The sequence below is a fragment of the Dichomitus squalens genome (assembly GCF_000275845.1).
Source record: "Dichomitus squalens LYAD-421 SS1 unplaced genomic scaffold DICSQscaffold_1, whole genome shotgun sequence".
Lineage (NCBI taxonomy): Eukaryota > Fungi > Basidiomycota > Agaricomycetes > Polyporales > Polyporaceae > Dichomitus > Dichomitus squalens.
The window spans coordinates 52,348-78,174 of NW_006766883.1; the positions used below are offsets into that span (position 1 = coordinate 52,348).

Here is a 25,827-nt window from a genome sequence, read left to right on the forward strand (position 1 = left end):
ATCGATGCCGGCGACATCCGACTCATCTACTGCCCTACGGACGACCAAACTGCCGACATCTTGACCAAGGCACTTCCCTCCGTCAAGGTCAAGCACTTCGCTGCCGCACTTGGCCTCGCACCTGCTTGAGGGGGAGTGTTGGAGTTTGGACGGCGAGGCAAGCGTGGTGCGAGCCTCGGCCGTGTTCCGGGCGGACAGTCTAGTCGCGCCGTTGACGCGTCTTGTCGCGCCTTGTTGCGCTCGCATAAGTTTCACCTTTGTTTTGTTCGTGAATACGACGACTCATTTGTCTTGTACCGGGAACGTCTTGTCCCAGTAATGTACTTATTCCCTTCGATTTACGTTGGCTCACCTCAGTCCCGCGTACGACACGTGCTGAGGTGAGTATACGTTTGTTACTTACTTCGTCTACTTATACTGATTAACATCCCGTAGTGATTGTTCTACAGGTACTATTAATACATATCAGTCCCGCGTACGACGCGTGCTGAGTGATTGTTCTACAAGACAGCCACCTACGAACAAGTTGTCATGGATCTTAGCTGCTATGTCTGAGGATCGCTACGTACGCAATGCGAAGTTGATTGATCCTCCATAAATGAACAGAGCGATCATCGGTCACAGGTTTATCCTTGTTCTGGGTTACATGCTATCTCACTCATCGCGGACACGGTTCTTGCAGACTTCGTAGCCTTTCTAGCAATTCGAGCCCGTCTCTGTCTCACATTTATCATAGAATCACATGGGATGAGGTGCACCTGCCACACCTCGGCTCTCCAAGACACAGGAGGGAAACAATCGCAGACAGACCTTGTAAGCCCCCTGCGTGCTGGTCTAGAACTGGCAACTTCACGAGGCTGACAAGTCGACATTCGTGAACAGTGGATGACTTTCCATAAGCTATGTACAGCTCTACGGACGTCCGTAAATCTCTAAACAGACCGATTTGGGCAAGGGGCAGTGTTGCCGACACCAGATCTGAACTCCGCTGATAAAATTTAGGATACGGACGTCAAAATCTAGGAGGGGGTCCGTAGACCTCGGCATACGGTGCCGTGACCACGAGAAAGGAAGGAGCCATCATAACAAAGCGAACTGCATGCCAAATACAGACATGACATAAGCCATTCCAGTCACGTGCTAATGATGAGCAGAACATGCCGCCTGTTTAGCGCCCAAGATCCAGAGACTGTTTTAAACCCCGCCTAGAAATTTACGGACGTCCGTAGGTGACGGTAGAGCCGTAAATCCTTATGGAAAGTCGTCCAGTAGCCCGCCAGCGCAAGTGCCAGCCGCAGGGATATCCCGTCAACATATCCCCTGAACAATACACACGAACGTCGACTAGAATCATCTTCACGCGGCTGACGACCCAAACTTTATGAAGGTCAGCCCGGCCTGTCAGCCAGCCCTGCCAATGGTTTAAGAACCCGCACAGCACCGCAACTCCTCCTCACCCCCCAACCGCCATCTTCTCCGTACCTCCGTGGGTTATCCTCATCATCTCGACTTCGTATGCGGGTCGGGCTGTCGCCCCTATCCCCATACACGTAAACTTTGGGCCTCATCCCTGCTACAACTCATCCGTCTATCGGCAAGGAGGGTCGTCCAGTCGCTATGTCGCTCCTGCTCCACACTCGAGTCGAGAACGTCCGCATCCGGGCATCTTAACTGTCGAAATCTCTCATGAGTGATGGCTAAGATGTTCACTCGGTGAGCATGGTTTGATATCCTTGTCCTTTTGCCTCAACCTGACTCCCTTGACGGTTCAAAGGCTGTTTTCTCAGTCGCCCATCACTTGCGGGAAATAATGCAGTCGCCGACCAAATCGTTCTCCATGGTCCCTGGCGTATCTCCTCTAGCACTTCCGGTGCCACGGAGTGTTGGGGTTTGTATGTCAAGTGGGGCTGACGGGCTTGGGCGGTGGCTCCCCCTTGTCTCATCTGCCCCTTCGGCCTACGGAGACGATGGCGGCTGCTTCTTCTCTCCCCCGAAACACTCCGTGAGCTGATGATTCGCACACCTGTGAGAAGTAATATCTGAGGCTCCATTGTACAGTTGCTTGGACAATTCCTCTCCGCTGGGAGGGCATCATGGTCGCACCGATGGTCGTGGACGCTCCCCGATCCCATCCTCAGAGGACCTCCCATCCTTCTGCAGTCACTACGCCAAGCATCCTGTTGGAAAGTCGCGACAGAGAGATGGGGAGATGCGCCAAACGAGATGTCCAGACGCATGGGATATGTTGTTGTACTGTTGTACCCGAATATACAAAGAACACTTCACTGGATGGTCGCAATGCGAGTTATGTGTGAATGATCTTTGTCTGCAAATTCAACAATCATTCATACTCCTCTGGATGAGCGAATGTAGCGGTCAGCCTCCCGACCGTCTGGTCCCAGACACCGGCGATCGTCACACCCAACACTGGTTTGTGAGCCTGCAAGGGTGACAATCGAGAGGTTCGCCAGCCTTGGCCAGGCAACAAATCCAGGTGTGGCACATTCAACCAACCTACCTCGCCTGCCTGTTGTTGGAGGTGCGATCGCAAGAAACCCAACCACATCACCTTCCTGTGAAGGCACAATGCTCGCGAATAACGCAGCCTCCCGTGAAGGAACTCAGTCTGTCGGTGATCGAAGTAGTCGTTGACATTCGTCCCGAGCGGAGCAGCGGTTCGCCAGCCTCCGCGCGCAGAGGTATAAAGGGCAGTGCAGGACGGCCAGCACTCCTCGTCACCAACCACTACTATCGAGCCTCTCTACAAGGCATCCCGCCTCAGCATCGATCATCAGCAGTCGTATATGAACACAGCAATTCACTTCTTCTTCTGCCTAGCAATCTCTCACTCTCAGCAACATCCACCATAGTCTCCGATGCCTCTGTTCCTGTTTCATCCGACTCGTCCTCCCGACTCATCATCGAACCGGGGACGGGGCATTCGTGCCCGGCGGTTCCCGCCCGCCTTCGACCTCACTTTCACCTCCTTGATTACGACAACCTGCTCCGGGATATTCGCCGTCGACTCCTGGTCGGCTAGAACGGATCACCTCACCTACACGCCCTCGAGATGTTGACCTTCCTGGGGGAGGGACATTAAGGTGAGTCCTGAACCGCCTCGCCTTCCGTCGTATCAGGCTAGTGAGCTGACCGCAGCTGCAGAGGGCCAATTCGGCAACAAAACGGCACGTACGACGCCATATATGCACGTCCTCAGCAAATTGCAAGGACGGCATGAAGACGCGTCCATGGCGGTCTCGAGCAACAGTGTTCATCCCTCCGGGCATGGAGCCCAGATGCCGCGAGACGTCGCGGCAGCGCCTAGAGGGATGCATTCGGTGAGCGCCCTCATCGCTATCCCGTTCCAGCGACCCGGATGGCTGACGCTAGCTCTCAGCTCGTGGTCGCTTTGCGCAGTACGCTAGCCGTGGCGCCGCTCGCCAGTCCCATTGATTTGGAGTCTGGTACCGAGGTTATGTCCGAGTCGTGCGCACATTTCCAACCAGCCCTCAGGCCTTCGGCCGGGGCCGAGGGCTGGTTGGGGATTGTAGCAGGGCTGGACGGGTGGAGGCGGTGATGTACGCCAGGTTGTTTGTGGAGGTGTCTGGGAGGCCGATGTCAGTCGGGATAGCAGAAAAGAGAAAAGCCCGAGTCTACTGGGTTTATGCCTTACTGTACAAAGTGAATGACAAGGAAACTCTTCGACTCGCACCGTTCAGATTACAACTATGGTAACGGCAAAGACGCCGTGACTTGCACACTGCTGTGAGTTCTTGGAATGAGTAAAGTCTCTTCAGAACTGAGCGACTGAACTCACACTCAATCGAACGTCGTTTGTTTCTACCGAGAGGCGCATGATACGTAAGACTGCTTGTACAATGTGTGAACAGTCCTGTCCAAGCTATTGATGCCATGAACCATCACGCCACGCAGGCACGACAGCCCCAAGGTGTCGTATTCCAAACCACGAACGCACCTTGCCCGTGAGTCGTCTGGACCTCATACACCCACCCGTGACCTTTGTACCTTGCAGATCAGCGTGTGCTCCTCAAACAACTTCACATCCGTCTTCATATTCTCCTCCAGGCCCGCGCCCTGGAACTCGAGAAAGTCGATGTCATCGACCGCCTTGCGGCCTCAGCACAGCTCCACGAACTTCGTCGGATCATAATTTGTCACTTACCAGAGTGTCAGTGGGTTACCTAGATGTATGCGCAGATAGTCGCCCGTACGGGACTGTATGAGGTGAGGTCAACTCGGCGCAGGCGCATCAAAACTGATGGTGCAATCCCAACTGTCCTCGCTTCCAGATCGGCTCATCGCCGGGAAAGCCAGTGCAATCAGCGTGGCCGACAGCTCATTGACTGAACCAGCGACAGTGCCAGTACAGAGCTTCGGTAGATCTAATCCGATTGTGAACCAGTTGCGGAAACCTTTGCTAGTATGTTTTCGCGTTTGGCCTTCAGAGAGAAGTTATGATGTTGAATGCTGGTTTCAAGGTGTGCAGGCGCGCGCGGTGCAAACCTCATAGAGCGAGACTTATTGTGCAGGCGTTGAGTGACAGAGTGGGCTCTGATGTCCCAACGCAGCGGCTCAGGTCAGCGAAGCGGCTGGGCGAGAATCACAAGCGTGCCAAATTGGGCGAATCGGCGAGGCCTGTCTCTGGGGATCTCGATCGTCCTGGATGTGCTTAGCAGACGCCTCATCTGCACTCGTCCACTCAGCACCATTAATCCTCATCTACGCCGACGTCCTGCCAGCCCTCTCCTTGACCGGAATCCGCTCCGCTCTTAGTCTAGGGTGCGTCATTTGCCAAGATAACGGCGCTCGGAGCGAACGTGCGTGGCCTATCAAACTTGGTCGCTGCCGCCCCGCCGCATTCGGACATCGTGCGCCAGAGCAGTCGCTTTGGCCGGTCGGCCACCAATTGCGTGTGTGGCTGATCATGCTCGTATCTCCGGCCATTGCTTTTACTCCCCCCCCCCTCACATCGCTGTCTACCTTCTATGCCTGCTCAGCTTGCCCGACGCCTCCCGTGATATCCCCACCTCCCTGACACGATCGGTCATCTCCTGGGCGACTTCCATCTATCTTTACAGCAGTCTCACGAAACTCTCGTCACTTGAAGCTTCGTCTCCTGCTTCTCTTGCTCCGGCCTGTCAGTTGCTTTGTATACACGGTCCCACACTCTACCGCTTTTCTTATCCTGCTGAGTAAACCGCCGCGGCCATGAACGCTGTAGCAGGTCACATATCAAAGAAGTTCATCGGGGCAGTCGAAGATGAGTGGCAACTTTACAGGTCTGTTCTCTTGTGTACGCTATGGGTCTCCCTCCATCTAACTGGCGATACAGCAACAACTCATCCGACTACACCATCGGGTCCCCCATTGGCTTTGGAGCATCTTCTGTCGTCTATGCCGCGAAGTACCAGCCTCCAGATGCAACCACCCCCATTCCATGCGCGCTCAAGGTCCTGGACCTTGATCGCCTCCCACCCTCCGCTCTTCGTCTCCTACAGAACGAGACGCAGCTCATGTCACTATCTAAGCACCCGAATGTACTGCGTGTACGCGGAACCTGGGTCGATGGCCACAAACTCTACATCGCCATGCGTCTCATGAACGCCGGCTCTGTTGCCGATGTTATGCGCTATCAGTGGCCAGGTGGGTTGGAAGAGGACGTCATCCGCTGTATCCTCAAGCAGGCCTTGCAGGGGCTCAAGTAAGCAAATCTCCATTTGTCGCCGGCATCGGACCACTTACAGCATTGGCTGATCGTGGGCGCGCCGTCTTAGCTACCTACACATCAACGGGCTGATTCATCGCGACGTGAAGGCGGCAAACCTCCTCATTGACGACGATGGAACGGTACTGCTCGGCGATCTTGGAGTCGCGGCCTTCCTATGGGACTCGGAAGAGGGGATGCATACGCCGCAGGCGAACAAGACCCGGTCCATTAACTTCGGTCCACTATTACGTGGTGCTCAGAACAGCCATAACCACCCACACTCACGAGGATCGGGCCCCTCAGTTACGATACAGCAACGGCCGTCGATTCTGGGGAAGCGGAAGTCCTTTGTCGGCACACCTTGCTGGATGGCCCCAGAAGTGATCAACGGGAAGACGTACGACGCGTCGGCCGATATCTGGTCCTTCGGCATAACCGCTATCGAACTCGCCCAAGGTCGCGCGCCCCGTTCCCGGCTAGACCCGCACAAGGTGCTTGTCATGACCGTCACTGACGAGGCGCCGCAGCTGGAGCGTCACTCGGGCCCGCACCAGTACTCGAGCGCATTCGCGGAGATGGTCGAGACGTGCCTGCAGAAGGATCCCGTGAAGCGGCCGACGGCCGCTGACCTGCTGCAAACGAGCTTCTTCAAAAATGCGAAGAAGCCGAGCTATCTTTGTAACACCATCCTTAAGGGGTTACCCCCGCTCACGCAGCGGCAGGAGCGCAGGAAGCAGCCGTCTATTCATACGCACCTGACTATGGATAGCGGCTGGGACTTCTCGATGAGCCTCCCTGCGTCCCCCACGACGTCCGTCTACAGTCACCACCGCCGTCCGAAGAGCCTCCTACCTCCCGGAAGTGTGTTCGAGATTGAGGATGTCGGCGGAGACCAGCCTCCAGGAGACGATGGGGGCGGCGCGGCCGCGACCGGCGAAGGCGATCACGCCGCTATCGACGGCCACAGTAGCGCGGAGGCGTATGCGGTCCGCGTCCGCGCACGGCATCGCAGCTCTATCGGCCGCAGCCTGCATTCTCACAGCCGCTCGGGCTCGCACCAGTCCCTGCACTCGCACATCCACTCCCGCAGCGAGTCACGCGATGTGGACTCAATTCAGGAGATCGCCGTGCAAGACGAGGACTCGTCCGACACGGACCGCGACCAGGAGCCGGAGCCCAAGGGCATCCTCGTCGCGACGTCCCCGCACGCGGAGGCGCCGGAGCACGCAACGCTCGCGGTCCCTGCCGCGCCCCAGCTGTCGACGTCGCCCGCGGGGTCGATGCACTCCTTCGCGTCTGCGACGTCGTCGGGGAGCTCCCCGTCGACGCCGTTGACGCCGCCCTCGTCGTTCGGGCCGCCGGGCGCGAGGTCGCACCGCGGGAAGCTGTGGCGCAAGCTCGCGGGGAAGCTCGACGCCGAGTCCGACAGGGAGAAGGACGCGTCGCCGCCTCCACTTCCTCAGGCAGCGGAGGCGCTGTCGGGCGGGCGCAAGAAGTCGTTTGGGAGCGTGTTTGGGCGCACGGCGTCGATGAGCGCCGATTTGGTCCGGACTGCGAGTCGGACGATGTCTGGTGAGTGCTCTTTTCGTGACGCGAGGCCGGCTGTTCTCGTGGGTGTAGAAGGCGGGATGTGCTGACGTCTTGTTTCTCGGCAGCCTCGAAGCAAGTTCGATGACGATCATGGCGAGTAGGGCGGACGCTGGTCCCTTGCTCTCACGGTCAACTCATCTCGGTATGGCTGCGACTACGATTGGGCTCCGTGGCACGATGTCGCTGTGTCCTGTATAGCTACGCCGTACTTTGTATGCCATAGTATATTTTATTAGTCGTGTATCAGTAGCATGGTCTTATTCCTGTGTAATGATACGCAGCACATCGCTATAATCTATGCCATTCTGGATAGTGCCCGCCTGCTGACCGGAGCTCGCGCACCGAGACACGTCATGCAAACGGATGACATTTGGCACGGACACTGCGCAGGCCGTACTCCGGGCCAGATCGCCACTGCGCAGTGCAGGCGGTTTGCCCAAACGTGTGCCAGTCTGAGGAGTCTGCAAGGCTGTGTCGAGGCGGGCGCCTCCCTACATGTGACGTCTGTGCACGTGGTGGTTGATCTCCGCAGAGACGCCGATAGAGCAGAGGCAAGGGACTGGCAGGCGTCGGTTCGGGCCAAGTCCCTCTCTATCCACTTCCTCCGTCTCCTACGCCCTCTCTCCCTTCTTTCCGCTCCATTTAACATAATGTCCTCCACCGCGGAGGCTGCCGCGGCTGCCAGGGTTGTCTCTGGAGATGCCGCCCAGAGCGCGACCGCGCTCTTCGACACTCACCTCAGGCTTCTTAACGAGTCCTACCTTGCATTCTTCATCGAAAGGTGCGCGCGCCCTCGTCTCTTTCTCTCGTAACCGTGCTTGACTTGTTGCGCCACTCTCAGGAAACGAATAGAGGAGCAATAGTGCGTTAAACCCCAAACATCCGTTCCCCACGAGAGCCCTCACACGCGGATCCAGTATTGCATCTCTAATGAAACTCCACCTCAAGTCCAAATCCCTCGACGCCTTTATGGATGATCGCGTGGAGCATAGCACGACACGAGCAGCGTGGATTGAAATCGTAGATAACGTCGAGAGAGGTGCGTGCAATATATCCCGGGCTACGCCCACCATTCGCGCGCTCTGGTTCACCACGGCGGGGACAGAGGCCGGCGCCCACCGAGCGTTGGCGGACAGCGTGTATGTGGACGTTATCGAGCCCCTGAACAACTTCAAGGTGTGTACCGCGTCCTTTCGAGCTCGGCGCACGTGCGAGATAGTGTTTGGTACAGGAGGAGCAGGAGCGGATCCGGAAGCGGATTCGCGAAGACGTCAAAGACGCGATTACGGCCCATAGCGATTATGCAGAGAATACCCTTCCTCGTCTGAAGCGCAACTACATCAAGAAATGTCAGGAAGCCGAGGTACGCTCTCCACCTCAGGTTCACTCCGCGCTGTGGAGGTCTACATATGATCTTCTATGTAAATGTAATATTGACACGGCGTCCCCCATTTGCAGGAGTATAGGTCCGCAGCGGTAGTTTCCCCCACCTCTCCACAAGATCCGAACGTACTGCCGCCGCTATCGAAAGCGCCTCCACCTCAGAATCCGAATGGCATCCGGCCTGTCGTTACTGGCCCACAGCCCCTTCGTCCACTCGAGCGTCGCGCGTCGCAGAACGTACATCGGAACCGGTCGCCGTCGGCCTCGACGTCGACTGCCCTCCACGACCTCGCGCACCAGGGCAAGAGGCAGCTGAACCAGCTGATGACTTTCTTGGATAAAGGCGGGAACGTCAGAGATGGAGGGCGTTCCGATAACGCGCTCCGTCTCGTGCGCGCGAAGCGCGAGGCCGAGGAGGCTGGTATGTGGTGTTGCACAGCTTTCATTTGGGTTGCGCTGATTTGCTGGGAAATATGAAGACAAGGAGTACAGGAAGGGCGTTCATTGGCTGGAGACGCTCCGAATTAGGCGGGTGAAGATCCTTGAATCCGGATTCAAGGTAGAGTTCACTGCCCCAATGCGCGTCATGTTTAGATATCTGACCTGCGAGTTCAGTCTCTGGAGTCGTTTGTGCGCGAATCATCCGAGACGATGAGGAAGGTTTTGGAGGTGTACACAGATAGCTTGACGTATGATTGCTGTCGGTTGCGCATTGCATCCCGTGACTATATTGACGAAATTGTGCAGTGCCGCAGCAGCGATTCAAGGGCAATTATGTGAACACGGCCGACAGATGGTTGAGCAAATCGTGCCTCAGCAAGACAGTGCTGCGATAGCGGCCAGCATCCGTGGGATGCTGTCCCTGTTGACACCCAAACCCACTTATTACTACAACTTCAACGTCGGCGAATGCAAGGACCTCATCTTTGGTGTCACCCTCGTCGATTACGCCACTGCCCGGGGTCTCCCAGAAGGCGATATTCCGAAGATTGTGCGTATATGCATAGAGGATATCGATCGACGGGGCCTGGAGGCCGAGGGTATCTACCGGGTAAGCAGAGTTCTCGCTCAATAATGCATATACTTTTCAGCCTCATTCGGCTCCTCGATGGCAGGTGTCTGGAAGGCACGCGGCTGTGCAGGAGGTATGTTTCTTCGCAGAATTTGACGTCAGCTTATTTAGCTGACTCCTACTCCTGTCCTGTAGCTGCAGCACAAGATTGAGCGTAATGAGGCCGCGTTTGCATTCAATCCTACAACAGACGACGTGTACTCTGTAGCGTCGTTCTTGAAGGTGCGTCGTGCTGACAGACGACGTTGAAGCAACGTATCTCTGACCATGGAAACTAGATGTATCTCCGTGAATTGCCCGAGCCCGTGTTCAAGTTCCCGCTTCAGGATCGGATACAGCACACCGAGGGTATTGGTACGGCGCCTTTTGTCCCTGGAGCTCCTGAACGCATCCTGACCGTTACGTAGACGAACATGCCGCGAACAACTTCTCGCTGCTTAGATCGAAGATTCGGCGACTACCTGCAATTCATCAAGCCACACTCCGCGCACTTGTCGAACATCTCGCCCGGGTCGCTGCCAATTCTGACAAGAACAAAATGGACCCCAAGAATCTCGCAATCGTGTTCGGCTCCGTGATCTTCGGGGAAGATGAAATGCCCAAGGGTGGAGACATCCTTGGAATGCAATCTTGGAAGGTGAGCTCGCTGCCGTTCATGCGAAAGCCTCCTTCGTTGACGAGGCCTCGTAGGATACCTTGATGGAGGACCTGATTGTGAATGCACACATCTTGTTCCAGCAGAGTGGCAGCAGTTCTCCGCCGCTACCCTCTGCACCCCTGAACGAGCCTGCAGCGCCCGTCGCGTATGGCTCACAGCATACCAAGGTACTCTCTAGCATGCCACCTCCACCTGTGCCGGCATCGCCCCGTAAGGGTCATAAGAAGTCTGCCTCGACGTCCACTGTCCGTTCGTCTCTCGATGTGCCTCGGCCTCACGTACCGCAGGACTTCACTCCCCAGCTCCCTCCACGGCCAGCGAACAGCATCCATCCGTCGCTACGTGCCGGGCCACATGCTGGCTCGCCCGCGAGGCAGATACCCTCCGCTCGCGCAGGGCAGTTCTTTGATGACGACATGCTGATCACACCACAGACCTCGATATCCTCGCGCGAGCACGGGAGCTCGACGTCGCTTCCACCACAGCTGCCCCCGCGCCCTGAGGAGCTCTCACCATTTTTCGGACCTACAGGATCGTCGTGGACGCTTGCCGCGTCGGCCGAAACGGACGCAAGCACGAACGTCGATCCCGTCCGAGAGCCGTCTTCCAAACGGTCTTCGCGCCAGATTCCTTCGGGTGAGGCACCGCGCCCAACACCATCCCCGATCCCAGTGCCCCAAGTTCAACTGTCTGATGATCCGCCGGCGGACGTGTTCTCGCCTCCTCCTCCTTCGTCCCTCCGTTCTGCATCACACGAGAGCGGCATCGAAATGTCCTCTACCGCTGCCGCTGCAGCGTTCGCGTCCGCGACACCCTCGCCGACGTCCTCGTCGCACTCGTCCGCGCATTCGAGCCCCTCGAAGCGGTCTGCAGGACACAGTCGGAAGGGATCGGCCTAGACAGTGTTCCCAGACATGGACCTTCTCATCTCTTGGCTTCAATCTTGAACTAACGAACCGTAGACGATATGTCACGAGTCACGAAATGTAAATGACCACATTGGAAACTCCGTAATACGTTCTATCAGGCGTGTACCTATCGTGATTGTTGCATTGACAGTTGTAGTACATTCCATGCGCTCCTCCCCTTTTTCTCTTCGTTGACATTGGTTTCCGCCTGGTCTTTGTGGGCGGATGGATTCTTGTGTAGTCACACTGTATGTCTGCCGTACATGATACCATGTAATGCGTTGTGGTACTCATTCTAGCGTATGTGTTGTAAGAATCTATTACATACATACCTTACTCCATAGACCGTGTGGTATCATATTATTGTGCAACCGGCCAAGAGGAAGAGATAGTCCGACAGATGTCAGGAAGTGTTCTCAAGGGTTGAACTGCGTAGTAAGCGATAGGATGTGCAATGCAAGATAGCTATAGATGGGAGCAAGTAAAAGAGCAGTGACAATTCAACATATCGTGACGCAGCCAGTAGGTGGAATGTGTAGGAGGTCAGAGTAGATCATGCCACAGCTCGAGTTCCTCGTCGACATCGGTCTCGGGCCACATGGGTGTGTGCTCCTCCGATTCATCAGGAATCATGGGTGTGTGCTCCTCCAGTTCATCAGGAATCTTGCCGTCGTACTGCGCCATCCACTCGATCACTCGCGGGTGTGCGCGGACCCTGTATGATCAATGGTGATTACAGAGAGCCGTTGCTGCTGCACCAACAGAGAGGACGTACTTGGCCGGGTCGAAATTGACCACTTGAAGCGTTTCCATGCGGGTCGCCCTCGATAAAGCGACATACGCTAGGCAAACAGGGGTGAGTCAATGCACTTCTAGGTGAAGTGATAAGGTCACACCTTGTCCTTTCTCGAAGATCTTGCTCAGGTTGACTCTGACCCGCTCCAACGTCTGACCTTGTGACTTATGTATACTCAAGGCCCAAGCAAGGATCAAGGGAACCTGTACGACATTTCGAATGCTTATCAAACATACGGAAAGCGGTACATGTATATAATCACCTGGTCACGAGTTGCTTGGATGTTCCCGTTGGCGTCCATAGCCTGGAACGGGAGCGGTACACAGAGCATGAGCGGCCCGCTCAAGAATTTCACCGCAGGCCAAATATTATCAGATTTCAAATAATGATCCAGCCTCTGCTGGCGTTCTTCCCTCTGCTGCTTCAGTAGCTGAATAGGTAAGTCCTCACTGGGAGGGTGTAGTAGGTCGGGATGACCGATCTCAGCGCCTATCTTCAAGGCCTCTCGCGGTCTGTAGAACCCGACAACACGTCCCATGGACCCATTGACGAGCGTACCTTGAATGAGATTCTGTAGAAGAACTGTGCGTGAGGCCATGGGCTTCTCAACAATGTAGTGGGGATCGGCGTACCTTGATCAACATTACCTGTGCCCCCTCCTTGAGAGAGAGCTTCTTAGGGGCAATCAGATCCTTGAGTGCGCGTTCGACGCGTTCGTGCGAGAAAGGCTTCCATTCGTCGTCAAATCCTGGGAAGTCTATCGCATGGTAGTCTCTCGGAATGCCTACGAGCTGACTAAGGCGTGTGCTGTTGGCGGAATCCACCTCGGCGCGAGTGGGATAACTGAGTACGGTGAGCGCGGGTGATAGTGATAGTCGAAGGAAATGCTTACAGCTCGGTGGGCTCTACTCCGTCATCATAGCGCACCGCCCGTGAGAGCTGCCTGAAAGCCATAATTACCTCGGCATCGAGCTTCCCGAACCGCATTGCGTTTAACATGTCCACAAACTCTGTATGTGGTGTTCAGGAATGAGATGAAATTGACAGTATACACACAGACTTTGGTCTTTCTGCCTGAACACCTTTCGCAGGACGATAGGGTCGCCTACACATCGATTCCAGGACTCCGAGTCGAAAGCAAAGCAAGCAGGAACTTGTGCCCCACTTGCGGTTTTGTCTGGGACTGGGGGTAGCTGACAGAAGTCGCCCGATAGAACGAGCTAGGAAGAACATGATGATCAGTTTACGGATGTCGCAATAGCAGAGCAGGGTACCTACCTGGATTCCACCAAAAGGCCGATTGTTCTTACGTAGCTTCCGCGCTATGTATTCCTGAAGAATACCAATAAGCGCGCCTTCGCAAGGGAGACAAGACTCGATGCTCACCAGCTTGTCGAACAATCGCCCATCAAGCATCGAGACTTATCGTCAATAGTACCTTCACTCCATGAGTGCTGTAGAGCTGCGTACATACTCTCGTCAATGATGAGTGTCTCGACCTCCTTCCACCGATCCAAGGCCCTCGTCTTCCGTGATTCGTCCATGTCCTTGTTGAGAAAATCCCAATCCTCCTTTGTCAACCAAATTCCCTGCGCCTTCTGCTTGCGAAGCTCGTTCTTCCTTTTCTCCTCCTCCTTGTACGCTTTCTGCGCAATCCCATAAATTCTTGCGACCAGTGCGAGTTGGTCCTCCTTGCCCAACCCAATGCCTGCCCATGAGTGCAGTGTACACCCACCAATGTTCACGGACGCGATGCCTGTAGACGCCGTGATTGCAAGCTGCAAACTCGCTCGCCCGCCCCTCGCATTGATGATCTTCCGCAAGAGGACAGACTTGCCGGTACCCGCGGACCCTGTGAAGAACACGCTCTCCCCACGCTGCACTTTCGCGAGGACGTACCGCTGCTCGGGCGAGAGCTGAATCTCGGCTACTGGTTCCTTGGCAAGCATATACGAAGACGTCGTCAGTTGCGTGGCGTCCTCTGCACTGTCTAAAGTGGACGGAGGAGGGGTGGGTTGAAGGCCATTGAAGCCAGCGGGTTTGGCTGTTATAGATCTGTCAAGGGTGGCCTCGTCGTAGTCATACTTATATGACGGAGGCGTGGACTGGCTGGTACTCGGCGGATGCAGCAAGTCCTCCACGTCCATACTGTCGAAGTCATAATCACTTTCTTCATCCTTGACCTCCGTCTTCACAGTATCGCGTTGCTGTTCCTTTCTGATACCGCTGGAGGGGCCAGGGTCACCTTCTTTCGGCGCTGGGGGTATCGGATCGACAAGTTGGCAATTCGCAGCAGGCTCTATGGACCGGATAGCCGTCAAATCAGTATCTGACCAGCCAAAATCAATACATACTCTGATATGGTGGGGCAGCGTTGAATGCGATAGCGTCTGCTATGCCCAGCAACCAGGCTTCTGCCTCTCGCATAGAGGGAAAGCTCCTGTGCAACACACTGTGCGTGCAGGAGATCTATCACAAGTGAATGCTGAGACTGTTGTTTTCATCTATGGTGTCAAGATTAGCTCACATTGGCCTCAAACTAGCGATATGATGAGAACAATAGAAATCAACGTCACGGTAAACTAAAGTCATGGATAATGCCTACCGTTTTCTTGTCTACGTAAATTCGGGTGCCCTCGCCGCCATTATACACTGCATGGAATTTCGCCATCTCCATAGCAAAACGTTTTACGCTATCGAATCTACGACAAAGTGACCGTCAAGGGCGACGGGATCCACAAGACGTAGTCAAGAAGAAAGGAGCATCAGGTTCGTTTGTCGGCGGCTGAAGCGCCACGCTCAGTAGGCGTGTACTACTACCGCGTCAGAGTCACGTGAGCCCGTACAAGCCGTTTTATATCAGGTTGCATCGACCCTGCTGAAGCTACATCCTCCCAGTAGTAGCCACCGTCAACATCGCCAAGATGCTCTTTGAGGGGTGGAAACAACGATTGGCTCAGAATTCTCCGGGGGATGGGCCTAGTGGTGTTCGGTCTCATGTACACGTCATACATACGCTGGACATGGACATGTGCATAGTGGTCGTCGAATGGACACTCCGGTATATAGATACCTTGTGGTTCGGGCTGCATAGTTCCCACTGGCACAGCACATGGATACTAAGCGAGCGGTCTGTCGCCAAATGTGCGGTAGTCTGCAGGGAATAGCGCTGCCTCAGTAGAAGCGATAGAGAATGCAACGCAATGTGGCTTTGCAAATACAGTGCTGAAGGTGAGGATGTATGCAAGAAGTTGGAATGAAACCGGGTTCATTATATCAAATCTTGCCACAGCTCAAGCTCCTCGTCGATATCTACCTCATGTCGGTTAGATGCTTGCCCATCCGGGGCGTCGGGGATTTTGCTGTCGTGTTCCATCATCCACTCTAAGACTCGTGGATGTGCGCGCACTCTACAGCAATCCGAGGTTACGTTAAGCCAGGGCTGAGGGCAAGAGCAGACGTACTTGGAAGGATCAAAATTGAAGACCTGGAGTGCTTCCAAACGAGTTGCCCTGGACAGTGCAACGTACGCTAGGCATAAGACATTTGTTAGATGTGCGCGTGTGGCGATGAATATGGCGGACTCTCACCTTGGCCCTTTTCAAAAATTCTGCCCAAGTCCACGCGAACGCGCTCCAAAGTCTGGCCTTGAGACTTATGGATGCTCAGCGCCCACGCAAGGATCAGAGGCACCTGCTCGCGGACAGCCTCGATGCCTCCGTCCGCATTGTTGACTTCGAACAGCAGCGGCACGCAGAGCATCAGTGGACCGCACGCAAACTGTACTGCGGGCCAGACGGTGTTCGTCGCTAAAATTTTCTTGAGCTTCTGTTCGCGTTGCTCCTGCTGTGCCTTCTCCTGCTCCGCGGAGCGATTACAACCCTCGCCTTCGCCTTGCTCGTCTGCCCCGGGCTCCTGTGCAGCTTTTGCTAGCTCAGGGAGGGCGATCTGCGCACCCATTGCGACTGCTTCGCGCGGCTTGAAAAAGCCGACGACGCGACCGAGGGAGCCGTTGACCAGTAAGCCTTGGATTACATTCTGGTGAGGTAGGGAAACATTACGTGTGAGGCGAGATCGATGGCTCTGCCGAAAGATGTAGCGAACGTACCTTGACGAGCATCACTTGCGCCCCAACCTTGAGTGGCAGCTTCTTGGGAGCAACGACGTCTCTCAATGCACGCTCGACGCGGTCGAATGGAAACGGGTTGCCATCCTCGTCGCGTCCGGGGGCATCTTTCGCATGGTAATCCTTGGTGTTCCCATCCAACTTGTTGAGTCGGGCGGTATTGGCAGAATCTACTTCATTGCGCGTGGGGTACCTTGGTTCGCAGCATCGGTCAATAGATTGCGATGGACGTGAATAGAGTGAGGAACATACAGCTCTGTGGGCTCTATCCCGTCGTCATAATGGACAGCACGCGAGAGCTTCCTGAACTGCACAGTGATCTGTGCGTTCAGTTTCCCGAAACGCATAGCATTCAACATGTCAACGAAGTCTAGAAGTCCAAGTGAGCCTTATGAAAACCCAACACACTGGCACTCACTCTGATCCTTCTGGCGGAAGACCTTCTTGAGAACAATGGGATCTCCCACACACCGGGGCCAGGATTCGGCGTCGAACGCGAAACAGGCAGGGATTTGTGCGCCTTTGACGTCCCTGTCCGGTACTGGCGGTAGTTGACAAAAGTCGCCGGACAGAACGAGCTAGCAACATGATCGTCAGCCGAGGTGAACATACGAAGGGTCATTACAAATCTAATGACCTGGATACCACCGAAGGCCATCTCGTTCTTCCTGAGTTTTCGAGCGACATATTCCTAGCAGGGCAGACGTAAGCATATTAGAACGGCATTCAAACACGATGATGCTCCATACCAGCTTATCAAACAGCTTTCCGTCAATCATCGAGACTTCTCTACATCAGCATCCACACCACCCCCAACAAACGCACACACACGCACTCTCGTCAATGATCAACGTCCGGACATTCCGCCACCGGTCAATAATCTTGGACTTGCGCGTCTCCTCGGGGCTCGTCCTCAGAAACATGATCTCCTCCGCCGTCAGCGGGATCCCCTTGCTCTCCTTCACGGCAAGCTCCCTCCGCCTGTTCTGGTCCTCCTTCCACGCCTTCTTCGCGATCCCGTAGATCTTCCCCACTAGCGCGTCCTTGTCCTCCTTCCCCAGCCCGATCCCCGCCCACGAGTGCAGCGTGCACCCCCCGATGTTGACGGACGCGATGCCTGTCGACGCCGTGATGCCGAGGAACTTGCCCGGCCGCCCGCCCTTGGCCCTGATGATCTCGCGGAGGAGCACGGACTTGCCCGTCCCCGCAGACCCGGTGAAGAACACGCTCTCCCCGCGCTGCACCTTCGCGAGGACGTACCGCTGCTCGGGCGAGAGCTCTACTACCTCGTGCACGGGCCCTGCGACGAGCATGCCCGCGGGCGCGGTCAGCGGCGGGGCCTCCTCCTCACCGGGGGGCGTCGGAAAAGGGGCATCAGATTGAGGACCAGCTGCCGCAGCGAGCTGTGCGGGGGCCCGCTGCAACGCGGGCACGCTCGCTCGCGCAGCGCTAGGCGGTGGTCCGTCTAGGATCTCGAACCCGTCGTCGTCGAAGTCATAAGACACATCCACAGGTGCTGTGTGCGATCGGAGGGCTTCGCTCGGCGCTCCGTCGAGTATCTCAATGTCGGAGTCGTACTCGTACTTGACGGACTGAGGGGTGGAGTGGCCGGTGTTCGGCGGATCGAGCAACTCCTCGACGTCCATGCTCTCTATCTGCATGGCGTACTCGTCCTCTTCGTCCTTGATCTCTTGTTTGACAGAGTATCGAGGGACGTTGCGTTGACGTGCTACTCTGACCGTTGAGGGACCGGGGTCGCCCCGTCTATGTGCTGCGGGAGACACGGAAGCAACACGCTGGTAGTTTGCAACAGGTTCTAGTGGCAAACAGTCGTCAGAGCCGAGCTTGAAGTGCTGTAGTCAATGCGTTCAAGCATACGCTGGTAGGGTGGAGCGGCGTCGACAGCAGTGGCGTCCGCTATGCCCTGCAACCACGCTTGTGCTTCCGATGCGGAGCGAAAGCTCTTGTAAATCACACCAGGCACGCGAGAGACCTATTGGTGGTTATGAATTGGAACCTTATCAAATGTGACACAACGAACGCCTACTCACATTTGCTTTACACTGAAAACGCCCAGCGATGCCAGCACATGAACGGACTCAACGCTCCGCCTGCGGTAGACGACAACGAGAGCGTACCGTGTCCCAGTCGGTGTATATTTGAATGCCCTCCCTGCCGTTGTACACTGCGTAGAACTTCCCCTTCGCCATTTCGCGCAGCTTCCCGTTCGTAGAGCAAGTTTGAAGCAGCACTCGAAGAGGAGACACTTGACATTCAGTGTAGCCAAGAAGAAAGGAGCATGAGGATCGCGTGCCGGCGCCAAACGCGTCTCGACGCGTCTCGCGTATCATCACGTGGGCCGCGCTGTTCTCGACACAATTTTGAACGTATTTCCCTGCTTGAATAAATCGCCCCTTGCCCGTTGCGATTCGGCTCACCGAGGACGAGACAATTGACGGAGATTGACAATCACAAAGTCATGAAAGGTCGTGTCATTCAAAACAGAGAGTAAGTAACTCCGAATTTTCTTCTATGCGTACAGGTACTAGACGTGTCTGTGTCAAAGAACAGTCCAGTCCAACAATCCACAGCCCATATTGCAGCGAGATCAGAAGAGCGTGTATGCAGAGTTCCCAGTATAATGATAGGTAGAAGAGACGTGTGAAAGACATAGGAGACAGTGCTCCACTGTTGATAGTGGGGATGAAACAACACGAGGGGGAACCATCGTACAATATCTACATCCATGAGGCGTATATGTAGGAGGGCTCGAAAGACGATGCCCTGAGAAGGAGCGGTGAGGCAGATAGATGACAAGGATAGGCTCCCGAAGGAAGGGGTGACTACCGCATGAACAGCAGCCAGCCACCCAAAAATAGACCCAAAAGCACCCAGATGGCACGCACAATAATGACGACCACGAGGGCTTTGCGCACCGCGGCGTAGAATGTGGTAAGAGCGGAACCAGTCCAGTTAATTCTGCAGCACAAATAGATTAGCTTCGTTCTACGGGGAAAATAGCACATTGAAACTGACCTCCGGTCATTCGTTCCACCCGAAAGTACGCTCGCTTCCCACCCTCTGATCACAGCCCGGTATCTCTTGCCAAATACCCAGATCCAAAAGTTTACGTCGGGATACCCAAAGCGAGGGAAAACGCTCGCCAAGCTCGGGGCCATCACCGGTACCCTCAATAGCTCGGCATCGGCGTCCGGTGGCAAGAGTAGCGAACCAGCGCCCCCACGACGCGTTCCAGGGGGAGCCATGTGTGCGAGCAAATCGAGCGTCATGCCCAGAGATAGACCCCAGAGCTTCAGAGTCTCGTTCTCATGTCCATGCCGAGAACGGAAGGAGTGTTGCCGTTTCATCGGCGCCGGTCCGTTCCCTTCCAGTTGCGCCCGCTTCGCGTCAATGGCCTTCTCGTCAGCCACATCGGCATAGGAAGAAGTCGTCGTGCTTGTAGGGATGAGAATAGCGGGGAATTTCATGCTGCCAACGAGAAGGCGAACCAGTAACCGGAGGATGGGCGAGTGCCGCGGTGCCAACCGCGAAGACGCGTCTACGGAGACAGTGGACCAGCGCGGACCATCACCGACCGGACGAGGCAATAGAGCGCCCAGCGGCACCCAATGAAGGGTGGTGCCGGGTGACGGGTCCACTGGTGTTGTCTGTGGGGACAATTGGAGGAATACGAAGGGCGAAAGAATCATCAGGAGACGCTTCCCCAGGGAAGTCGTGATCTCGCGGTCGTCGAGCTGGCCAATAGGCGTATAGAACGATTCTGCAAGGTCAAGGCCGATTTCTTCCCATGTCTGCCGCATAGCTGTAAGATAAGTATTGAGTTTCAGGACCCGAGCGGAGAGAAGACGTTTGAGAGCCAGATAGGCTGCGGAGGCCGGTACCGACGTAAACTCCTGCGTCATCCCGTCGGCCATGCGAGGCACAACCCAGGCCTCGTGTACGGTAAACGAACGGATGCACTTACCAGTGTAGAGACCGCCCTCGTCGCCCTCATCAGTCTTGCCACCCGGGAACGCGACGTGCGCCTCGCGCGTATTTGGTCCGCTGCCACTCATGCGACCGCTGTCGGCGGTGGGGTCGGGCTTGTCCCGGCGGAGAAAGAGTATCTCAGGCCGCGCACCAGGAGCATTGACCCAGTCAAGCTGGAAGAATTCTGTGAGAGATGGTGCGGGGACGTTGGCGGGTGTACCACCCTCCGTGGAGGGTTGTGTGGGGAATATGTAGGAGGGCGGGGGTGTCACGCGGATGATAATTGCTACAGCAGCACGTCGGGGCTCTGTAAACGAGGACGTCTGTAAGTGAGGGCACGAGAATTATGTGCTCGTACGCGACGTACGGGTAGCGGGGGAGGCGATAATCCGCGGGGGAGTAGAGCGGATGCGGTGGAGTGCCCTGGAGAGCAGGGGCATGACTGGATTGGGCTCTGCGGGACGGGGGTGAGGGTCGTCAGTCATGGGTGGCTGCGCGGGCGTCGAGGACGGCGTGGACGGACCTTTATTGAGGGCCATGGTGATGGTGGTGTAGGGAAGAGAGGGGACAGGGGGCAGGGATCCCCACACGTCGCGTCGAGGCTCTCGTCGCCGTCGCACGCCCGAACTCTATTTTCGCGTCCAATATGTTGGGGATGTGACGTCGGCGTCTGTTCCCCCCTAGTCCTAACCCTATCCTCCGCTTCCCCAAACTCCCGAAATGGCAGCCCCCGCTCCTGGCCACGGCCCCGCCCGCAGAGGCGTTCAATCGCGGTCGTTTGCCTACCCCGAGCTCGCCATTGCCCCCATGTGTCCCATGAATGACGAGAGCGGAGATGAAGGAACGCCGTATTTGTGCAACGGAGAGGTAGGACCCTCTCTGGGAGCCCAGTTTCCGAGAATCTATGCGGGTCTTGCCCAGAGCACCCCCGAAGGCTTCAGCGACTATTGATCCAAACGATATACATTAGGCCCGATCGGTGAAAAGCAAGGTATACAGACTAAATGTCCACGTAGAGAGGTGCAGTGAGCATAAGGCTCGTCATAAAATCACGTCATAATCAGGGCGACGAGTTAAGCCCCTCCGTCTTCACAGCCTCAGGCTGAGCCTCTACACTTCCGCTACTCCTCTCGCCTGCCTTCTCGCCCTCCTTGTCGATATTGTCGACGTTCGCAAGCTGATCGAGACCCGGGATCATACGCCCAGGCCAGAAAGGAATGTACACCACCACGGCGATGAAGAGCGGGAGCGAGTCGAGCCCGTAGAAGAACCCCTCGGTCGTGGCGAGGTGGCCCCGATATCCCTGCGAGAGCTCGCTCACACGGTATACACAACGGATCTGGAATATACAGAGAGCGTCATTTTCAGCTCGCGACACACATGAACAAAGCGCGAACACTCACCATGATGCCGATCGAGCTGACGATGAGCACGTAGGAGAGCGTACGCCAATCCTGATGCCACGGCTTCTGAGCGTCTACAGCCCAAGTCTGGGGCTCCCGCGCGGCTACGCGGAATAGAAAGCGTAGAGCGACGATGACGAAGAAGAAAAACGAGACGAGCTGCAGGACAAGTCCCGCCAAGAAGATCTGATGTCCAAAGGAATAAATCAGAGGTAGGCAAAGCGGAACGCGTGTTGCAGAAACATACGTGCTCCCCTGTCTTCGAGAGGCTCTGGTTCTTCGAGATCGACAGACCTGCACCGGCCGCCTTCATAGAGAACTACCGTCAGCGCAAGAGCAGTATGCGACAAAGCGATGAACATGCCTGGACAAGGAATGTTGAAATGTCTGAAGCCACGAACACGACTGTGATCTTCTGCGGTGGGATGAGCAGGTGCTTGTTGGATTGGATGTAGCGCGCAAGGCGGCCCAGGAGCATGTACTCCGCCGCTATAAACGCGCACGGCTTCGGGGACAGCAGTCAGTTGAGAAGCACATATTGAGCAAGAGTATCGATCGTGGTCACGTACCGAAAGCACTATGAATAAATAGTACGCAATGTACAGGCCATTGCTATCAGGGTTTGAGTGAAGACCAAACCTTATCCCAAACCCAATCGTCCATGCTGTAGACAGTCAGGGGTCAGTGATAGAAGGCAAAATGTAGTAAAATGATACACACTAAACTCTCCGATCACCATCGGCAGCATACACCTACCCCCATACTTCCTTAGCAGCGCGCTCTGGGTGATCGCGACGAAGAGGACCAGCGCTGCAGGGAATAGAGGTCAGCGATGTGAGCCAACGGCAGAGCCGTCGGCCAAAAACAGGGAAGCGGATGGATAGCTGATGGACCGACACGGTGGGAACCGTGCGCGATGCCATGTTCCCGTCCTGCCGCACTGCCGCCACACAAGGTTCGCGTGCTTCGTAGCCTTCTCAGAAGCATGGTCCCAAGAAAGGCAACCGTAGTATACAGCTTTAGGGTTTCCTCTCCCAGACCGACGACGAGAGGGGAACGAACGGACTCACAGATGGCGATCGCGGTGAGGGTGTTGCTCGCGATGTACTCGAGAGGGTTGAAGGGATCGTGCTTGGGATCCGTGAACACCCATGGCACTGGCATATACGCCGCTTCCGCCGAGGCGGCGAATAGCGCGAAGCAGGCGAGCGTGGCGGAGGTCCAGCAGTTAGCCATTGAGGCCAAAGCATGACTTGACTGCGTGAACATCCTAGCCGGTCCTCGTTGGGATTCTGCTTAGCAGAACGATAGCAGGCGTGCTGACGAGCGTTCGAGCGGGCGTTCGAGTCGTCAATCGGTCAGAGTCGCTGGAGGAAAAGATGGCGTCTACGGAGAGTTCTAAGGGAGGAGAGAGGGAAACGAGGGGTAAGGGAGTGATCGAGCGAGCTGAAAGTCTGTCATAGTCGACTTTGTCTTGGCCGTGTGGGGATCTCGGCCATACATGGGTGAGCGGCGGCAGCCCATGCTGACTCTCGCCTCTCCCTCGGCTGGCGTGTGGGGTGCTGCTCCCGCGACCGGAGCGCTCATGTGCATGACATAGCCCGCATGCCAGAACTGGTGTATCCTGGGCTCAATTGTTTCGAGGCGGCTAAGACTTGCACCGATGAGATTGGAATATACTGATAGCCTCTGTATGCGTAGATGCATCAAGCTGGCCTCAAGCAACCTCAAGCGGCTTCAGATGGTCGGAAGCAGGGAAGGACAGGATCCTTGAATGCGATGTCGATCCGCAACGAAGTCGCCATAGACGCTACGGGATTCCGGGACAGGGGACACCTCATTGACGTCAGCATGTTTAGCCAATTTATCGGCTATGTCAGGCACACAAAACCCTCGGCAGTCGAAAGCGTAGTGATCTAGATTCAATTCCGGTCAACATGCAAGGTCCGAAGATCTGAAGCTTCGAGGCTCGCGGAAAATCATCGATGCAAGCAAATTGTTTAGCGAGGAAACATACACACAACAAAACACGGAGCAATACGGTAAGAGCATCGACAAACGCGGCCATAGTAGGCGATATTTTACGCTGGGCCCCAGATCCTGACCTCCCGTCCGGTGACGCCCCAGATCTCCTTGCCCTGGGCACCGAAGACAATGTCGGAGACCTCGCCGCCCTCCTCGAACCGCACAAGCTCGTCCCACGTCTTGTGCGCGATGACACGGAGGCCCTCGTTCCCGCCGACGGCGAAAAAGTTCGCGCTGTAGTCGTACCGGACCTTGTTGACTTTGAACGCGTCGCCCAGCGGGATAGACTTGGCGATCTTCGGTTTCCGGAGATCCCAGATAGCGACCGAGGCCAGCGAGTCGGGCGCGGCGAGGTGATAGCCGTTCTCGGAGAACGAGAGGGTGTTGACGGTGAAAGGCGGGGCATCTTGAGGAGTGAGCGAGGCGGCGAGGGAGCCCGACCGGATGTCAAACACCTGGATGCTGCCTCCTGGCGTGCCGACCGCAACGAGCGTGCCGTCCGGGTGGACGTCAAGAGAGGTGAACGGCTCCTCGAATTCGGGCGAACGGTACACCTGTGTAAAGTTGGTGAGGTCGTGGAGAGACCATGTACGATCACCAGAGCTGAGTGCCAGGAGAGTGGAGGTGGGGTGCACCGCAAGCCCGGTGATTTCGCCCTTGTGCGTTCTGATGGTACCCGCAGTCTTGTACTCTCCAGACGCCTTGTCGTGTGTCCAAGCCTTCGCGATCTTGTCCGCGCTGCCGGACAAGACGAGGGTAGACTCACCCTCGCGCTCGCGGAACGCGACATGGGTAACCTTCTTTGTGTGGCCCTTGAGGGTCTGAAGAACCTTGTCGGTGTCCCTATCATACAGCTGCACGACCTTGTCGTTACCGCCAGTTAGGAACTGGGAAGGGTTAGCGGTCGAAACGGCCAAGGAGTTGATGCCCGAAGGTGAGGGCGAGTGGAGAGAGGGGATCGTGTGCTTCGCGGTGTAGCCCTTGACATCGTCAACAGTGGCATAGCCCTCGGGAGCCTTGCGCTTCTTGCGCGCTGCAGAGAGGGTAGCGTGCGTCTCGTCGATCTGCTTGAGTGTCTCCGCGGGCAATCCCCCGGTCTCCGGAGCTGCCTCTCCCATCTCCACATCTCCACCTGCTCCCGAAGCTCCCACATTCATCGTAGCAGCAACGCTGCTCAGCGCCCTGGAGTTCAATGTGTCAGAATCACAGTTATAAGGATCCGCGTCATCATACTCACTCTCGTGCTGCGTCACGCTCCTTGATGAGACGCGCCACGACGCGTTGCGCCGCGTCTTGTGCGTAGAGGGCATAACTGAGCTCCTGACGGAGGGAGTTATATTGCTGCTTGAGCGAAAAAGTCTCGAGCATAGCCGCGTCCCATTCATTTTGGAGGGTTTGGAGGAGCGCAGGGATGGAGCTCGCATTTGGCGGCCGCGGCGGCGCTGCTTTTGGGTCTGCGCGTCCAAATACGCGGTAAACATGAATGGGTGCAAATGCAAAGATATAAGGCGGCATTGGAGACAGGTACGCACTCGCTTTCACGGTTATAAGGTCTCCCTCCTCCAACTTATCCCCAGTAATTGGGTCCGTCCCATTCTCGGTGATGTACTTCAGGATGAGCCTCCTCTCATACACATGGCCGGACTTCGAGGACACGACAGGGTCCTGAGGAGGTTCGCCGGAGATAGAACAGAAAAAGGACATTCTGGAGGAAAGCGTCGGTCGAGTGTCGAAAGGAACCACTCAGAGAGAAGAGGCGCCTGTCCATGCCACCGGGCAGATCGAGAGGCAGCGTATTTGCAGCTGTTGGGCGCGAGCGCTCCCCCGCTCCCGCCGCGACCCTCTGCGCAGACCTCCATCATGTCCAACAAGCAGCGACTTGTCCTCTCGATCCTTGAGTTTCTCAACCAGTCCGTACAGGACGGCACCGTCAAGCAGGATGACCAAGAGAGCTTGGAGGTAGCCAGTGCGTCCCGGACTCTGGCATCGGCTCGCAGGCGCGTATCTTGACCTTATCCTTCTCGGCTACTCGTAGTCCAATGCATTGGAGAGGCCTTCGGCGTCGACCCCAACAACCAGGAGCAGGCCGAACGCCTGTCCGTCAAGCCTGCGACGCTCCTCTCCATCTTTGAGGTGTTCCTGAAGACG

At 56.1% G+C, this 25,827-nt stretch overlaps 7 protein-coding genes across 7 annotated transcripts; 4 read left to right on the forward strand and 3 right to left on the reverse strand.

Moving 5' to 3' along the window:
- Positions 1 to 586: 586 nt before the first annotated feature.
- On the forward strand, positions 587 to 1,538 carry DICSQDRAFT_130679 (uncharacterized protein). Its single transcript, XM_007359908.1, has 4 exons — positions 587 to 624; positions 701 to 813; positions 911 to 936; positions 1,270 to 1,538. Exons 1-3 carry the CDS (start codon positions 599 to 601, stop codon positions 934 to 936), a joined length of 165 nt encoding a protein of 54 aa, XP_007359970.1. The 5' UTR covers positions 587 to 598; the 3' UTR covers positions 1,270 to 1,538.
- Positions 1,539 to 5,229: 3,691 nt separating this feature from the next.
- Positions 5,230 to 7,365, forward strand: DICSQDRAFT_46831 (kinase-like protein; the record flags this gene model as incomplete). The annotated part of the gene is made up of 3 exons (XM_007359800.1): positions 5,230 to 5,300; positions 5,354 to 5,722; positions 5,796 to 7,365. 3 exons carry the CDS (start codon positions 5,230 to 5,232, stop codon positions 7,363 to 7,365), a joined length of 2,010 nt encoding a protein of 669 aa, XP_007359862.1.
- Positions 7,366 to 7,968: 603 nt separating this feature from the next.
- On the forward strand, positions 7,969 to 11,711 carry DICSQDRAFT_75012 (RhoGAP-domain-containing protein; the record flags this gene model as incomplete). Its single annotated transcript, XM_007359909.1, has 14 exons — positions 7,969 to 8,099; positions 8,160 to 8,180; positions 8,236 to 8,357; positions 8,424 to 8,494; positions 8,550 to 8,681; positions 8,777 to 9,122; positions 9,181 to 9,260; positions 9,317 to 9,390; positions 9,449 to 9,752; positions 9,817 to 9,846; positions 9,909 to 9,995; positions 10,052 to 10,127; positions 10,181 to 10,410; positions 10,464 to 11,711. The coding sequence occupies 14 exons, from the start codon at positions 7,969 to 7,971 to the stop codon at positions 11,328 to 11,330; spliced, it is 2,571 nt and encodes an 856-aa protein (XP_007359971.1). The 3' UTR covers positions 11,331 to 11,711.
- A 2,089-nt stretch (positions 11,712 to 13,800) lies between these two features.
- On the forward strand, positions 13,801 to 14,055 carry DICSQDRAFT_46552 (uncharacterized protein; the record flags this gene model as incomplete). Its single annotated transcript, XM_007359785.1, has 1 exon — positions 13,801 to 14,055. A coding segment is annotated over one exon (255 nt), but the record flags the coding sequence as incomplete, so codon positions are not given.
- A 4,687-nt stretch (positions 14,056 to 18,742) lies between these two features.
- DICSQDRAFT_75020 (uncharacterized protein) lies at positions 18,743 to 20,694 on the reverse strand (the record flags this gene model as incomplete). Its single annotated transcript, XM_007359910.1, has 4 exons — positions 18,743 to 19,240; positions 19,298 to 20,084; positions 20,247 to 20,558; positions 20,619 to 20,694. 4 exons carry the CDS (start codon positions 20,689 to 20,691, stop codon positions 19,105 to 19,107), a joined length of 1,308 nt encoding a protein of 435 aa, XP_007359972.1. The 3' UTR covers positions 18,743 to 19,104.
- A 513-nt stretch (positions 20,695 to 21,207) lies between these two features.
- DICSQDRAFT_130684 (RTA1-domain-containing protein) lies at positions 21,208 to 23,059 on the reverse strand. The gene is made up of 7 exons (XM_007359911.1): positions 22,725 to 23,059; positions 22,375 to 22,464; positions 22,224 to 22,318; positions 22,019 to 22,159; positions 21,902 to 21,961; positions 21,655 to 21,840; positions 21,208 to 21,590 (listed from the first exon to the last, which is right to left on the reverse strand). Exons 1-7 carry the CDS (start codon positions 22,888 to 22,890, stop codon positions 21,312 to 21,314), a joined length of 1,017 nt encoding a protein of 338 aa, XP_007359973.1. The 5' UTR covers positions 22,891 to 23,059; the 3' UTR covers positions 21,208 to 21,311.
- Positions 23,060 to 23,645: 586 nt separating this feature from the next.
- DICSQDRAFT_94721 (WD40 repeat-like protein) lies at positions 23,646 to 25,411 on the reverse strand. Its single transcript, XM_007359912.1, has 3 exons — positions 25,212 to 25,411; positions 24,917 to 25,133; positions 23,646 to 24,861 (listed from the first exon to the last, which is right to left on the reverse strand). Exons 1-3 carry the CDS (start codon positions 25,381 to 25,383, stop codon positions 23,736 to 23,738), a joined length of 1,515 nt encoding a protein of 504 aa, XP_007359974.1. The 5' UTR covers positions 25,384 to 25,411; the 3' UTR covers positions 23,646 to 23,735.
- Positions 25,412 to 25,827: the final 416 nt, after the last annotated feature.